The 16,379-nt window shown below is 42.4% G+C and overlaps 1 protein-coding gene across 2 annotated transcripts in view; it reads right to left on the reverse strand.

Moving 5' to 3' along the window:
* The window catches only part of CLK4 (CDC like kinase 4), a 30,333-nt gene extending 15,367 nt beyond the window's left edge, over positions 1-14,966 (reverse strand). The window contains exons 1-3 of one of the 2 annotated variants that reach the window (XM_039252822.1): positions 14,911-14,966; positions 5,185-5,345; positions 186-408 (exon numbers count right to left, since the gene is read on the reverse strand). In XM_039252822.1, coding sequence (XP_039108753.1) covers positions 186-408; positions 5,185-5,345 — 384 coding nt within the window. In that variant the 5' untranslated portion in view covers positions 14,911-14,966. Of the gene's footprint in view, positions 1-185; positions 409-5,184; positions 5,346-10,194; positions 10,356-14,910 lie in introns of those variants that run through there. The other variant, XM_039252821.1, reaches the window with a different exon arrangement.
* Between the last annotated feature and the right edge of the window lie 1,413 nt (positions 14,967-16,379).

Consider the following 16,379-nt stretch of genomic DNA (forward strand, 5'->3'; position numbering starts at 1 on the left):
TACCTAATAAATACCATTAGCTATGAAAACTTAGATGTTTAAGGATTCAAGTAATACAAACACATTTATAATATATCCAAATAATATTACATATATATAAAAAACTTTTTCAAACTTACTAGCTCATTAAGAGCTTTTACACACAAATAAGCATCCACCCAAAATAAAAACAAAATCAATCATACCGAACGTGACTGAGGACTTGAACAGTGTCTATTACGCTTCCTTTTAGGACTGCTTCTCCTGCTTCGGACTGAAGATTTACTGCAGTGGATTCGATAACTGCTTTCAACGTCTCTGTGATAATGTCTAGGAACATAGCCTTCGCAGTAGTCATTTCTATATTCATCAACGTATCTCCGGTCCCGATAATCTCTCTCATTCAAGGACCTCGCTTCTAAATAATGACTGCAAACACATTTAAAGGATTTCAAATTATTCTCTTCATCCTGGAACAACTGTGGTTCAAACAAAACATTCTCACAAGAATTCCAGGTTTAAACAGCTAACTAGATAAAAAGAAAAAACCTCAAATTGATGAATAGAATTTATACTTATCTCACAAACTTAAGACATAATTTTACTTTAACCAACAAGCAAGTGAGTTCATATTCTCCATCAGATAGACTGCTATCAAACACCTCACATCAAGGAACAAAGCTTGAGTCAATTACGTTTGCTCAGTGTTTACTCGATTAAGTGTCCCTGTACCTTTTGGAGAAAGTTAACAGCAAAAAATTCATCAGTCTTACAATACATACAACCGTAACTAAGCTTTCTTTTCTCACAGAGCCACACACAATCAGAGGCAGGCAAAACAGGATTCCTTTCTCTTTTAATGTTAAGGGAATTTTAGATCTCCCCGGCACACACAGAATTCTTTCACATAAAGGTGTACTGGAGCTAGAAGTGCTCTTACATGTATTCCAGACTTTTCATTTTACCGGTGACCAAATTAAGATCCCAAGAAGGACAATGATTTGCCATGGCTGTAGAGCACTCTAATTCCTATTCTATGGGCCAATTTTATTACACATTACCACCTACGCCACCTCCTCTCCTCCTCTTAGTATTCCTAGCTTCCTGTTATTCCTCTTTGAGAAACAGACAACATAGCTTTTGAAGGCTGCTTCATGTGCCAAAGGTATTAAACGACATCCCCCACGAATGAGAAAAGGATCTTGTAATTGCTTGCCTAGGATTACAACAGACCCGCCCAACCACCCTACTTCCCTTTGCATTTCTAACTTCCTGTCATTCTTGCTTGCAAAGTACTCAAAAATTCTACATGGGAAACCGCAGCATCTAGTGCCATAGTGCTTAAACTTCTGAATTCACACACAGATCCCTTTAAAAATCTGATGAAAGCTATGGACCCTCTCGCTTAAGAAATGCACCAATGCATAAACAAAACTTGGTGAGGAATTTCACAGAGGTCACGGACCTCAGGAAGTCAATGGATCCCAGTTAAGTATCCTTGATCTGATGGAAAGAAAAGGACATAGATTCAATTGGCCCAGTTTCCCGTCCCCCTCTCTACCTGGGATGGTGTCCTCTTCAACAGAGTGCGAAGCTTCAAGAGGGATGCACATGGAGCACTGAGGGAGAGAGGGGACACCTGCCCAGTCAGACAAATCGGCTAAAAGAATCCTGACAAGCAATGGAGTGACGGATGTTGACTAGACTGCCCTCAACAACTTCATTCTCTCCCCAGAATATGCTGTGGTTCATTTTCCCAGGGGCTGGTATAGGCAGAAATAAAGGGAAAGCATCTCTAAACTGCTACTCAACAGGGCTGGCCAACTATCCAGGCTGAGGAAATGCAGAAACCCCCTTCTCCCTTTCCCCAGTGTCAATCTTAAGTCCTAACCATTGGAGAAACAACTCGGGATATCAGGGTAAGGCTCTGAATCTAAGTCAGGGATCTGACGACTTGGCTTGGACCTGTCAGGGAGAGAGCTATAATACATCAGCCTAGGAATTACCATACTCTCAAGGGTATCCTTTTCAATTCTGTAAGGCGTCCTTTCTATAAAAGTCAAAAATCTATCAGAAAAAAAACTAATACAAGTAATCTTTAGCTGGAACAGTGCATAAAATTAGAGTTGCAGATAATCCATAAACAATCTACAGACTAACAAGCTCTGAGGTGAAGTAAAGCCATGAGGATAAACCATACAGATGAGGGACCTCTTCGATCTGTACCAACCAAGCCTTAGAGATTACAAAAACAAAGTCTACAGAATTATTTAAAGGCCATGCATGGATAGAGTGGACAAGATGAACAGATTGATTTAAATTCCAAAATATTCACTGAATATCCAGTGAATATTTTACTGCAGTCCTTCAAAATAGCCAAGACTAATGAGGCTACAGGCATTCGTTTTTATTTCCACACAGGCCCTGTGGAAGATAAAAAAATATATATGAGGCAAAATCTCTCCCAACAAATAATGAACAATTTGAGATCACTCACATAAAAACAGAACTCAACAATGCAGGAAATGCTGAAAGGCTGCAGGAGTGCTTAGAATCATAGAGGGGGACAAAACTCAAACTGCTTAAAATGGTGAGGGAAGACTTCATAAAAAAGCAGAGTTGCATCTTAAAAGGAAGTCAAGATTTGGACCGGGCGGAAAGTAGAAGAAATGCGAGGACAGAATAGCATATGACCATCTCACACTTACAGATCACCTGTAGCCACAACGGCTTGGAGATGGGTGGTCTACGTATCACTTGGGAAACAGCGCGTGAACAAATACAGCGAGACCAATTTTCACACATGGGAATGAACAGAAGCAAATAAATAAGCTGGGAACAGATCATGCAAAATCTTGCATGCCAGGGTAAGGCATTTAAAATAGTGTTTCTCGGGGTGCCTGGGTGGCTCAGTCGGTTAAGTGTCCGACTTCGGCTCAGGTCATGATCTCACGGTTTGTGGGTTTGAGCCCCGTGTTGGGCTCTGTGCTGACAGCTCAAAGCTCGGAGCCTGTTTCAGATTCTGTGTCTCCCTCTCTCTCTGACCCTTCCTGGCTCACGCTCTCTCTCTTTCAGAAATAAATAAAACATTAAAAATGTTTTTTTAAAAAAACAGTGTTTCTCAAAGGGTGGTCTGTTTATCTATGATATCAAAATATGGAATTATTAAAAATGAAGACCGCTCAGCCCCAGGTCAGACTAACTCTGTCTATATAAGGTAATATGCATTTTAAACATACCTCTAGGTAATTCTGTTCACACTAAAGTTTGAGAATCATTGGTTTAAGACGTGATACTCTACGTTACATAAGATGGCACTTAACACCTATTACCACAATATATAAAAGGTGTTATTTGATGCCACATCAGTCTTCCTGATACAGAACTAGAATTAGTACAGCACTAATTAAGCCTGTAGCAAGGGAGACCAATTCACAGGCTACTGCCAAAAGACAAATCAGAAAGAAAAGACACTTTGCAATACATACAAAAAAAGGTTAAAAAATTGATATATATTAAAAGCTCTTATAAATCAGTAAAATACTCTGTAAGAGGAAAAAAACAGGTATGGACAAAGACAAACTCACTAAAAATGTAAAAATTCAAATTAAAACACTATTCTTGACATTTCAAAATGCCAAGACTGGTAAGAGCAAGAAAGAACATATTGTACAACTTAGTATAAACTTTCTAGAAAAGACATCAATATGCAGCAAGAGCTTTGTAAGAGTTCACACTCTTTAATTTAAAAATGTCCCTTCTTAGAACCTATTGTCAGGAAATAATCAGAGGCAAAGACTCCTATAGAAAGATTTTTTAAGAACAGAGAGAATAATGGGGGTCTAGCATCCTACCAAGGTTCCTTCTTTACAGTTTATGGCAGTTCTCATTTTTTTCCAATAACTTTGTAAAAACACTACTGTAAAGTTTTTCATCTCCCAAGACTGTCAGATATTAGAATATTCCGCATTATGGAGAGCAATTACCATTAGACACCTCTGATGACAGCGTCGAAGAAGCTGTTGGCCTGCAGTTTACCTGGACTGACACAGTATGTTTATGTAGTTAATTATGAACAAAAACTGTTCATCACTCAAATCACTTCCTTCCTGCATAACAAATCTATCATTAGTACTATGATGTTAATTTTAAGACTTTACAGGACATTCTGCATTTATTAATGAAAGGGTACAGATGTTTCTCTGCAGTGCATTAAGTAGCTCAGGTCATTGCAACCCTCCCTCTTCCCCATGTAACAGTGTGTGACGAAGACAGATTAGTCTGTGGTGACTGCCCACACGCTCACTGTTCTGCACAACGAGTCTGTTTTAGCATGGAGAAGGAAAAAACTACATACTGTTTTCTAAAGTAACCCCGGCTGGCTAATTTAGAAAGCAATCTGGCCAACAGTCTCAATGGAACATCTGTACAAAACAAGAAAACACAGAACCAACAAAACAAATGAGAAAGGGGAGTTAATGGAAGACAGACTGAAAGAAATGCTACTCACCTAGCCTTTCTTTAATCATTTAGGAACTTTAAAATTCCTGTACTTCTCTGTAAATGTATTATCTCCAAATTTTATACAGGAAGAGTATAATTAAGTGGGACACACGCTATTGAAAGATTTTTACTGAGGCTTTTCCCTCAATTACTAGTTCTTATAATAACCAAGCTTCTAAAACCCCTACACACATCCACCGGCCTCACCTACCAATATAACCTATGGAACAGTGTAAGCGACAAATCCTCTGTGCACTTTACCGTTCCTAAATAGTACATGCTGATTTCCTCATTTGGTTGAACTCTCCCTACTCCTCATTATCTCTCATTTGTGGAACCTAAATAGGCTCCCCAAAATAAGCATCTCCTCCTACATACAAGTTAAAGGCACATACTGGGCCCCCATCATCACTATCACGTAGCTGTCAGTGTGTCACCACCCCGACACTACTGGCAGCTGGGACTCACTATCTCCCACCACTCCCGGATGGACGTAGACAAGTAAAGGCAAGAACGGTTTAATTCACAGCGGTAGCCTTGGCACCTATACAGCACTTAGCCTGTAACAGGAAATCAATAAACACTATCTGAATATTTGTAGACTTAAGTATAAAACAATCTGACAGAATAAAGCTACATAAGCTAAGGAGAAATCATTAAAACTACTAGTGGTAAAACGTTATTGATTCAAGAGCAATTTACCAATCAGAATCTTTAAACTGGTGATGTGGTTTACAGTGTCTGTTCTCTTGCGTACTACTGTGGGACCTCCTCTTCCGTTTGTGACTTCCACTGTAGCTTTCATGTCCCCAGCTTTCTCTGCTATCCCAATCAGGGCAGTGAGTTCTTTTGGAATGCCGCATCTGTTAATGCAAACAAAAAGTTAAGTTGTGGAGGTTATAGATGGCTATGTTCAGTAAATAAAACATTACACATTATTTAAATATAAACACTCAGCATATGGGGTCACACATGTTCTAAAATCTTTGTAGATGTGTCCCAAGGTATGCGACACCATTCCACGGTGGGTCAGATGACTGTAAGCAGCACACAGACCTAGTATTAAATGATGCATAACACTGTGAGACCTTAATAATACATTCTCTTTCAATTCTTCTGGATTAATTATCAGTTTAGTGTTTATCTTCAGCCACCCCTTGCTAACTGCCATTGTAAAAACAGTAAAAAGAACCAGGATTCAGACTCAGAACCTCCAGTAGACAAAATTCCAGCTAGAAATAATTTGGGGGGTTTTAATTGATTTTTATTATCTTTAAAAAAATATTTTAAATAATCTTTACATCAACAACAGCGGGGCTCGAACTCACAACCCAGAGATCAATAGTCCCACACTCCATGGGGTGCCTGAGTGGCTCAGCATCCAACTTCGGCTCAGGTCGGCTCAGGTCATGATCTCGCAGTCTCTGAGTTCAAGCCCCGCATGAGGTTCTGTGCTGACAGCTCAGAGCCTGGAGCCTGATTCGGATTCTGTGTCTCCTTCTCTCTCTGCCCTCCCCCACTCGTGCTCTGTCTCAAAAATGAATAGACGTTAAAAAAAAGAATCGCACACTCCAACAACTGAGCTAGCTAGGCACCTCTTACCTTCTTTGTATAGTCAATGATCTCCTTTTAAATTACTGATATCATTTCTTTAAAAAATGTTTTTTTAAAAAGGATTTTTAAATTTTTTTTTTAACATTTATTTATATTTGAAAGAAAGACAGAGAAAGAGCAGGGGAGGGGCAGAGAGAGAGGGAGACACAGAATCTGAGGGAGATTCCAGGTTCTGAGCTGTCAGCACAGAGCCTGATGCTGGGCTTGAACTCACGAGCTGCAACATCAGGACCTGAGCCTAAGTCAGCCACTTAACCGACTAAGCCACCCAGGCACCCTTAAAAAATGTTTATTTTTTTAGTATTTATTTATTTATTTATTTATTGAGAGAGAGGGAGAGGGAGAGGGAAAGGGTGGGAGAGAAGGAGCAGGGAGGGACAGAGAGAGGAGGACAGAGATAATCCCAAGTAGGCTCCATGCTGTCAGTGCAGAGCCCAACTTGAGGCTTCATCTCACCAACGATGAGATAATGACCTGGACACATAACCCGAAAAAAATGTTCTCTTTAAAATATGAGCTATTTTAGGTGAGCCTGGGTGGCTCAGTAGCTTAAGCCTCTGTCTCCTGGTTTTGGCTCAGATCATGATCTCACAATTTGTGAGTTTGAGTCCTACCTGGGATTCCTTTCTCTTTCTCTGCCCCTCCCGCACATGCTCTCTCTAAATAAATAAAAACTTTAGAAGATTAAAAAAATATATGAGCTATTTTAAAGAGAAATATCATGGGGTACCTGGGTGGCTCAGTTGGTTAAGCACCCAACTTTTGGTTTCAACTCAGGTCATGCTCTCAGGATTCCTGCAATGGAGTCCCTATGTCTACAGCCTACTTGAGATTCTCTCTCTCCCTGCCCCTTTGCCCCTGGTGCACACTCACTCACAAAATAAACTAAAAAAAAAAAGAGAGAGAGAGAGAAATATCCTTAAGTGTCTCACAGCTTTGGCAGAATTCTGTAATACAAACAACTGAAGTCAGATAAACACTTAGGGATACTAAATATAGGGGATGACGTTGTTTTAATGGTAAAGAGCCAATAATGAAGCTTCTTTTTCTCAAACACTAGAGAGAGCTCCTTTTTCTAAATCTGAGGATGACTCCAAACTTTAGGGAAAAAACTAGGAGGTGAGTGGAACACAGTATTCCAACAGAGAAACTGAAAAGCAAAACAAAAGATTATTTTATAAACTCATTTTCTCTATCCAATATATTTTCAGGTCATTGTGCAATTAGTCTTAAAATGAAAACAGATTTGTTGTAGATCTGGGGTGACTGAAAAAAAAACCAACCTACAAGGAATCACATGGTCACAGTGAAATTGGATGACGACAGTGACAATTCTATTTCCTGCCTCCATTTACAACCTCTAAAGCATAAATTCCCTCTAGGCTCTAACAACGGAATCCCTATCTGCTGCTCCCCATTTTAATTCTTTTACAATGCAGTTTTTATCCATGATATCCAAGGTGCTGGAAAGGGTGAGTTTCACAGCTCAAGGAAAGAGTTGAAAAAAGATAAAATGGAGCAAATCTAGCATAGTTAACTGCTTTTAGCTTGGCCAAATGGCTTAGTAACAAGCAAATGAATTCAAGTAAAAATTTAAATGACTTCAAACGGATTTTTAAAAAGACTTGAAATGAGGCAGCTGTGATTTCTCCTGGGAAGTATTCCCTAAGAAAATATTTGTATCATACCTTTTGCTTAAAAAAGGGGATAAGGATGCATTGGTCACGTAAATAAAAAATCCTAAAACTTGTTAGAATTCTCATTGGAGGGGCGCCTGGGTGGCTCAGTCAGTTGAGTGTCCAACTCCTGATTTCGGGTCAGGTCATAATCCCAGGGTTGTGGGATCGAGTCCCGCATCCACCCCACATCCAGCTTGGCACTGAGTGTGGAGCTGGCTTAAGATTATCTCCTTCTCTATCCACCTCCCCTCCCCCCGGCTTCCACACATTCTTTTGCTCTCTAAAATTAAACATTTTTTTATCAACAATAGCCAAAATATGTCCAAGAGCCCAAATGTCCGTCGATGGATGAATGGATAAAGATGTGGCATATATACATACAACGGAGTATTACTCAGCAATCAAAAAGAATGAAATCTTGCGATTTCCAACTACGTGGATGGAACGAGAAGGTATTATGCTAAGCGAGATTAGTCAGTCTGAGAAAAACAAATATCATATGACTTCACTCATATGAGGACTTAAAGATACAAAACAAATGCACATAAGGGAAGGGAAAAGCAAAAATAATATAAAAACAGGGAGGGGGACAAAAACATTAGACTCTTAAATATGGAGAACAAACACAGGGTTACTGGAGGGGCTGTGGGAGGGGGGATAGGCTAAACGGGTAAGGGGCATTAAGGAATCTACTCTTGAAATCATTCTTGCACTTGCTACAAATCATATGCTAACTAATCTGGATGTAAACTTATAAAATAAATTAAATTTTTAAAAATTAAAAAAATTAAAAAATTTTGAAAAAGGATTCTCACTGGAAATGATCAAGCATTCTGCTTTGACAGTCACTTCAAAATGGGAAACTGAAATGACACTACAAATTAACTTGAGGCAAAGGCCATCACACAAGCCATCAAACATTGTATTTCTAGTAGAATTCTTCCAACCCTTCCTTCAATTACCCCAACCACATTAGTAACTCTTTAAAATAGACTGGTTAAGCATTCTTAAATCACAGCCAGCAAAATTACAACATTTGATGACTGAGGATTATTTATAACTAACCATTAGTATACAGTTTTTGCAAAATCTGTCTGCTTTAGCTTTTTTTTTTCCTGTCGGCCAAAACCAGCTCACCTCTAACAAACAAGGCTGAATTCTCAAATAACCAAAGTTATCAATACTCAAAACATTAAAATAAGAATGAGCATCTTGGGAGGGCCAATGATTTCTCCCCCTCTCTAGTTAAGTTCAGTATTTTAAATCTAATCCGCCTGTTAGAAATCTTTTCTCCCTACTCATCATGTTCAGAAATACGGTCTCAGGACGCGAAAAGAATCCCAGACCCACATTAAGCAGATAAAGCTCTTGCACATCCACAAGAAAACCCATCTAGAATTATCACACTAGCTTTAATTAGAGAATAATCCTCCATGCCAGAATCCCCACATTATCTTTCATCCAAACATCGGATACAATGTATCCGCTGGTGTAAGTCCGCCTTAGAAACCAGATTCTCCCCCTGCCCTTTCATGCCCGACAGTTTTATCGTATGTATGTGGCTTAAAAAAATTCGAAACAGGTTAAAGCCATGATTACAGACACGGCTCCGGAAGGACTGCGCTTGATGGGTACCGAGTAGCCTGCAGGTAGGCGGGTGTTAACGCCTTAAAGGGGCGGATACAAAGCAAGGCCAGGTGGGTGGCCGGGTCGGCCGGACCGGCTACTTCGGTAAGCCAGGAAAACGTGCCGCAAAAGTACCGAAATGCAGACGAGCGCCACAATGGTATGTTCCACCTCAGGGGGGATCGAGTGTGGCACAAGGGACGAACCTCCCGGTCTCTCTACCTCTTGACGCGAGCTCCGTTCCGCCACCTGGACTGGAGCAGACCTGCGCTTTCCCGGACGCCCGGTCCCCGCCCTCTCCTTCTCCCCCCTCCCCCACCCCGCCCGCGCCCCAGGGCACCCGGCCAGGGCCTTTGGCGCACTCACAGACAGGGCCAGATGTTTGGACTCTGGAAACCTCCCACCCCCATCAAATGCTACAAACAGCAGAGAGCTGACGTCCAGGGGACAAATTGATCTCAGACAACACAAACCCCAAGGACGGCTCTCGAAGGATCGTGCCGACAGGTCCTCCTCGCTCTCGCCGGCGGCATGAGCCAGGGCCTCTGAAGCCACGACGCAGGCGGCCAGGGCCCTCGGGGCAGACTCAGCGGCAGAATCGGGGCCTGTCCGCCCCAAGACTTTAAATCTACCACGGCCCCTGAGCTACTTTAGGTTCTGGAGGCCACCAAGCGAGCTGTGCTCCGAAGATAACCCCGGTCGCCAAGGCCCTGATCCGGGTCGTTTCTCCGACATCTGGCTTTGAGACTTAGAAGACTGGAAACGGCCCAGCCCAGCCAACCCAAAACCTTACCTCCGCAAAAGCAAAAGGCCCTCTGGCCGAGAAACGTCGCCAAACCGCCGTCTTCTCTCTCCACCGGCTGCGACAAACACCCTACAAAATGGCGGCAGCGCCGTCTCCTTACAACCCCCCAAGCGGCCTCTAGCGCCACCTACGCCGCGCGAACGCGCCTGCGTGACAGAGGCTCGCGCGCTCCCGCCTCACGGCGTAAGGGGCGGGGCTCCGTGTGCCGTCAGGGGACGGCCCGGCCCTCCACACTGCGGCTGCGTGAGTCAGAAGGGCCCCGCCCTACGAGGCCTGGTCGTGGGGAGAAGGGATCCTTGTGGTTGTTGTTGCGGGTCAGGATCAACTCCGGAGGAATTACCTGTGGCCTGCCGTCACCCTGTGGCACGCGTCTGCACTTTCAGATGGAGTTAAGTGCGGCACCCCTCGGCAGAGCCAGCCGGGGCTCTGTTTCCTGCTCTCCCGCTAAAGTGAACAGCACCATGGCCCTTGGGCGGCTGTCCCTTGGGACCCCTTAGGCCTTCGTCTTTTTTTTTTTTTTTTAATATTTTTATTTATTTCTAGGAGAGAGAGACAGCGTGAGCAGGGGAGGGGAGGGTCAGAGAGAGGGAGGTACAGACTCTGAAATAGGCTCCAGGCTCTGAGCTGGCAGTCAGCACAGAGCCCGACGCGGGGCTCGAACCCACGAACCGCGAGATCATGACCTAAGCGAAAGTCGGACGCTTAACCGACTAAGCCACCCAGGCGCCCCAGGCCCTCGTCTTTACAGAGTGCCAGCAAGCAACAGCAAAGACCCCAAACCCCGGTTCTGGGGCGGCTCAGTGAACAGGACACGGGTAGACCCGACCGCGTGGAGCTTCTGGTCTAAAATGGAGTGGGATACAATGTTCATAGCAGCACTCTCCACAATAGCTAAAACATGGAAAGAGCCTAAGTGTCCATCAACAGATGAATGGATCAAGAAGATGTGGTTTATCTATACCATGGAATACTACATGGCAATGAGAAACAATGAAATCTGGCCATGTGTAGCAACATGGGTGGACCTTGAGGGTGTTATGCTGAGCGAAATAAGTCAGGCAGAGAAGGACAAATACCATATGTTTGCACGTATAGGAGGATTAGGAGGAACTTGACGGAGGACCAAGGGGGAGAAGAAGGGCGGAAATGGTGGGGGAAAGGGAGAGAGGCAAACCATGAGAGACTCTTGAATGCTGACAGAAACTGAGGACTGATGGATGTGGGGGGGAGGGGGGATGGGCATGAAGGAGGGCACTTTGGGGATGAGCACTGAGTGTTATGTAGAAACTAATTTGACAATAAACTATTTGTAAAAAAAAAATAAAATAAAATAAAATAAAAAAAAATAAAACTGGAAGCAACAAAAAAATAAAAAAATAAAATGGAGTGGGATAAATAAAGAGGATGTCTCAGAAAACAAGCTCGGGGTTGCTTACCTTTTTAAGTCCTGTGCTCCTAATCAGAAGAACACAACAAAAAATGAGGAAGTTTCAATTGAGACTCCTTACATTGTTCTTCCTGAGGGTCTCTCCTCAGCAGAGGATAGCTGGAAATTTCCCTAACAAAGCTCCCATTTTTTGTCTGCTGTATGTGAGTTTTGTTAAACCGAGACAGGCAGAGTGATGTCTGAGATAGTGAGCATCTATTAAGAGGCTTGCTGATCTCAACTAAGGTAGTTTGCAGTACCAAGAATCCCTAGACAGTTCTCCATTGAGAGTGTGTAAAGTGAGAAAAGAGAACCAGTCTGAGCCCTAGGAAACACTTTTAAGAGACAGAAGAAAACAGCCTGAGAAGGAATGATCATAAGAGAACCAAGAGTATGATGTCAGAGAAAGGAAGGGGGAGAAGGGCTTACATGACCACGGAAAAGCTGCCAGTGCCAAATGCTGGGAGGGGGTCAGGTATCCTTAGTAGTGCAAAGGGTCGGGGACACCTTTGTGACTCAGGTGGTTAAGTGTGTGACTCTTGGCTTGGGCTCAGGGCATCATCTCACAGTTCCCAAGTTCAAGCTCAGCATCAAAACCCCGCACTGACACAAGGAGCCTGCTTGGGATTCTCTCTCTCCTCTTTCTGCCCCTGCTAAAGTTAAACACTTAAAAAATAAGTGTCAAGGGGATTCTATATCCTGAGAAGGATTCCCTGGATAAAAGGGAAAGCCAGAAATCAAGTTTGGGAGGACAGGGTTGGATGGTTATGAGCATAAACCCAAAAGCAAGCGGATGACCTGAAAATGCGTGTATACTGTTGGGTGAAAGGAAGTCACTGTAATTTAGTTATCTGACATCCTTACAAACTTGTGCCACCTACTTTGGATAAATTGAATTGTCGTGGAGATTGTGCCACACTTCGAGAAGCGAAGAAGTGAAGTTGAAAAGATAATTGGAAAATTGGAAGTGAAAATTCTTTATGCTATACAACAAAACAGACAATATTCTCATCTGGAATAGCCAACACATCTGTATCTACAAATTTAAATAACGCCCGTCCTACCAGGTCCATCTCTAAGATGCTGTCCCTGACTATATCAGTTCCCAGCCATGACCCTGCTCTTGATTCCTCCAGTTAGATATGCGGTCCTCAAGTGGGTTGCCAAGGCATACCGTTGTGCCTGGAGCCACCAAGATACGTCAATCAATTGTGCCCAATAAGTGAAAATGACTGGTTCTGCAATGGAATACACATACTGTTTGGGGGACGTCAGATGGAATGTTGAACCGAGTGGATTGGGCTCTCTTGCAGGGTAAAGTGAGGCTCAGCTTGCTGCATATGTAGATGCATAAACAAGCAATGCAACGTTAAAAGGCAGCCAAGTGTAAAGGCCACCTACAGAGGCATTTACAGCCATCACAGAATAGTGTCACCCAATAGTAGGGTCTGCTTTGGAGTTGCTGCTTTTGTGTTTTAGTGGCATTTTGCGTATTATACTTAAGTGTGCCACACTAAGGGAACCAATACTTGAAACTGTGTAGTGATCAGATGGAGGTCAAGACTGAGTCATGTCTCTATTACATGTAACACAGCACTTCAGTGTTCCCAATTGCTCTCTGGCTTACATGCTTTGTCACTGGAGACAAGGACCTGATTTATATGGCCTTTGGTATCTCAGTGCCCCAAACCCAGGACCTATTTGTAGGTTAGTTATTTTGGCCATTTTGCCCAGCTGCTTTAAGTTGGATTAAATAAAAGGTAGGAATTTACTCCCAGAATCCCTGTGCCAGTTAGTGTAACAATCTTACATAGCACCTCAACCCTTTCCATATAAGTAAGTTGCTATTAAGTCAGTTACCTAGAAAACGAACATCTTTGGTCAGAAGATTTAATGAGGAAGTCTGTCTAAATTTCTTTGTTTTTAAATTTTTTAATGTTTGTTTATTTTTTAGAGAGAGAGAGACAGAGCATGAGTAGGTGAAGGGGAGAGAGGGAGACACAGAATCCAAAGCAGGCTCCAGGCCTGAACTCATGAACTGTGAGATCATGACCTGAGCAAAGTCAGATGCTTAACTCACTGAGCCACCAGGATGCCCCAGTTTATCTAAATATCTGAGAATCCACTCCCAGCACAGGGAAAACTGCCTAATCCAGTAGCTTCATTTCTACTCAAGAACACATATGTCAAAAAAACAAAAAAACCCTTATGTTAAACCATATTTAAAGAAAATCTTAGTTCTGAAGAGCAACCTGAGGAATATTCTTATCATGGAACTAGACAGATATTCTACAGGCTTAACTTCAGTCATAGAAAACAGTCACTTTGAGAGCAGAGTTCCAGAGAAAAAGCCTAAATTGTCCAGACTATATTTTTTAAGATGTTTAAATTATTTTTTAGTATTTATTTATTTTGAGAGGAGGGAGGAACAGAGAAAGAAAGAGACAGAGAATCCCAAGCAGGCTCCATGCTGTCAGCACAGAGCCAGATGCGGGGCTTGAACCCACAAACAGTGAGATGACCTGAGCCAAAATCAAGAGTCAGACACTTAACTGATGAGCCACCCAGCTGCCCCAGATTTATTTGTTTATTTCTTTTTAATGTTTATTTTTTACTTTTGAGAGAGAGACCACTAGCAGGTGAGGGGCAGAGAGAGGGACACAGAGGATCTGAGGCCAGCTTGGCACTGGCAGCAGAGAGCCCAATGATGTGGGGCTCAAACCCACAAACTAGGAGATCATGTCCTGAGCCAAAGTTGGAGGCTCAACCGACTGAGCCACCCAGGTGCCCCAGACTTTTTTAATTTTAAGTAATCTCTACATCCACCATGGGGCTCAAACTCACAACCCCAAGATCAAGAGTTACATGCTCCACTGACTGAGCCAGCAAGGCACCCCATCCAGTAAATTAATTTTTAACAAAAACTTTCTCTAGATAGAGAAAACTTTACAAAGGTGTAAACAAACTTTTACAGAGTTATAACCTCTGTTGTAAATTGCCTATTACTGGGAATTACCAATCTGTATTCAATTAGCTTTTTAATTGTTTTTAGCAATCAATTTAATATCCATTATGTGCTAACCACTGCATATACGTTATCTCCTCATTTAATAATTTAAACAACACTATAAAGTGGTCTTTGGTTACTTGCTCTAGGTCACAGTTATCAAGTTCCAGAACCAAGGTTCAATCTTGGGCCTTACTGGCTCTGGAGTGCTTGTGTGTCACCATTCTACTGACGGCTTCAACTCATACAGCAAAGTTTCATAGCAACTTACTTTACTTAGGCGTCATGGAAAACAGGCTGAGTCCATCTTTCAGCAACCCTGGAAAGAGTCTGTCTTAAAACAACAACCTGCTCTCCAAGGTGAGGTACCACCCATGGTTCCTCATGATGAAACAATGGGACAGCTTATCTCCAGTACATCAAGGTCATCAAAGATCCCAGTGGCTTCATTCAACAGCAAGTCACAAAGGATTCCCATCATGCCACACTGCCCGAGGTGAATAACATCCCAGGCTCCTCCAGTGTTTCCTGACTGCTTGTGAGGACAGTAACACAGCACAGGGTTATTATATAGGTTCAGTCCCACCAGACAGCGCTAGAAGAGCTCTGTGATGCACAAGGCACTTTGCAGTGTATGAGCATATATATGAGCAGTGGAGTAAAAGGGTGCTGGAAGTGATTTATGTAATTCAGAGGTTCTGGAGGGTATGGGATAGGCTGTGGAGCCAGGTTAGTACATTAGTTTCTCAACCCCCACTTACCAACAGCCTCAACTATCAGACATCCAGGGAAACGTTTGAAGGGAAAATATATTTATCTAAATCGTTAATTTCCCATGAGCATTGCAGACCCCGACTTAAAAGCATGAAAATATGTAATATATGATATGTAATCCCAAATCTTCTGGGATTACCCTTTCATTAATGGATCATTGTCAAGGTCGTATTTCATGGACTTAAGCGGTCCTAGGTGCTAAGGATACAGGACAAAATATCTGCCCTCGTAAAGCTTAGATCCAGTGGGTGAGAGAGAAAGAAAATAGAATGAAACACTTCAACTTTTTATATATGCTATGAAGGAAATGAAGTGGGGACTGAAATAATAACCGAGGAGGGCGGTCTTTAGGTAGGAGGACTCTTGGCAGATATGACAAGCAGGGCCGAAGGGAAAGGAGGTGGCCACTTGAAGAATGGAACGAAAGCCCGCTGGAAGTCTCATTTCACCCCATGAGGAAACGTGTGTGAGGAGAGTCTTTGACACTTTGTGATAGGAAGAAAAATTACCGTGTAGATGTTCCACTCCCACTAGGGGAGTGGATAAGTAAAATGCAGGGGTTGAACAACGCAGGGGTTGGGGGTGCTAACCTCCGCTGCACATTTGAAAATCTGCGTGTGACTTTTGACTCCCCCCAGAATTTAACTGCTAATAGCCTACTGTTGACCAGATGCCTTACCAATAACATAAACAACTAACATATCTTGTATCTATATTATATACTATATTCTTACAATAAAATAAGGTAGCACAAAAATGTCAAGAAAATCATAAGGAAAACACGTGTATATACTGTACAGTATATACAGTATACAGTACTTATTTATTGAAAAAAATCCATGTATAGATAGACCTATGCAAGTTCAGACCAGCGTTTTCAAGAGTCAACTGTAGGCTACACATCCGTTAAAACCAATGAACTAATTTGACATATAGCAATATAGACCTGAAAACTTGAGTAAAAGA

This window comes from Hyaena hyaena, unplaced genomic scaffold (genome assembly GCF_003009895.1).
Source record: "Hyaena hyaena isolate Hyena2069 unplaced genomic scaffold, ASM300989v1 scaffold_428, whole genome shotgun sequence".
Classification (NCBI taxonomy): Eukaryota; Metazoa; Chordata; class Mammalia; order Carnivora; family Hyaenidae; genus Hyaena; species Hyaena hyaena.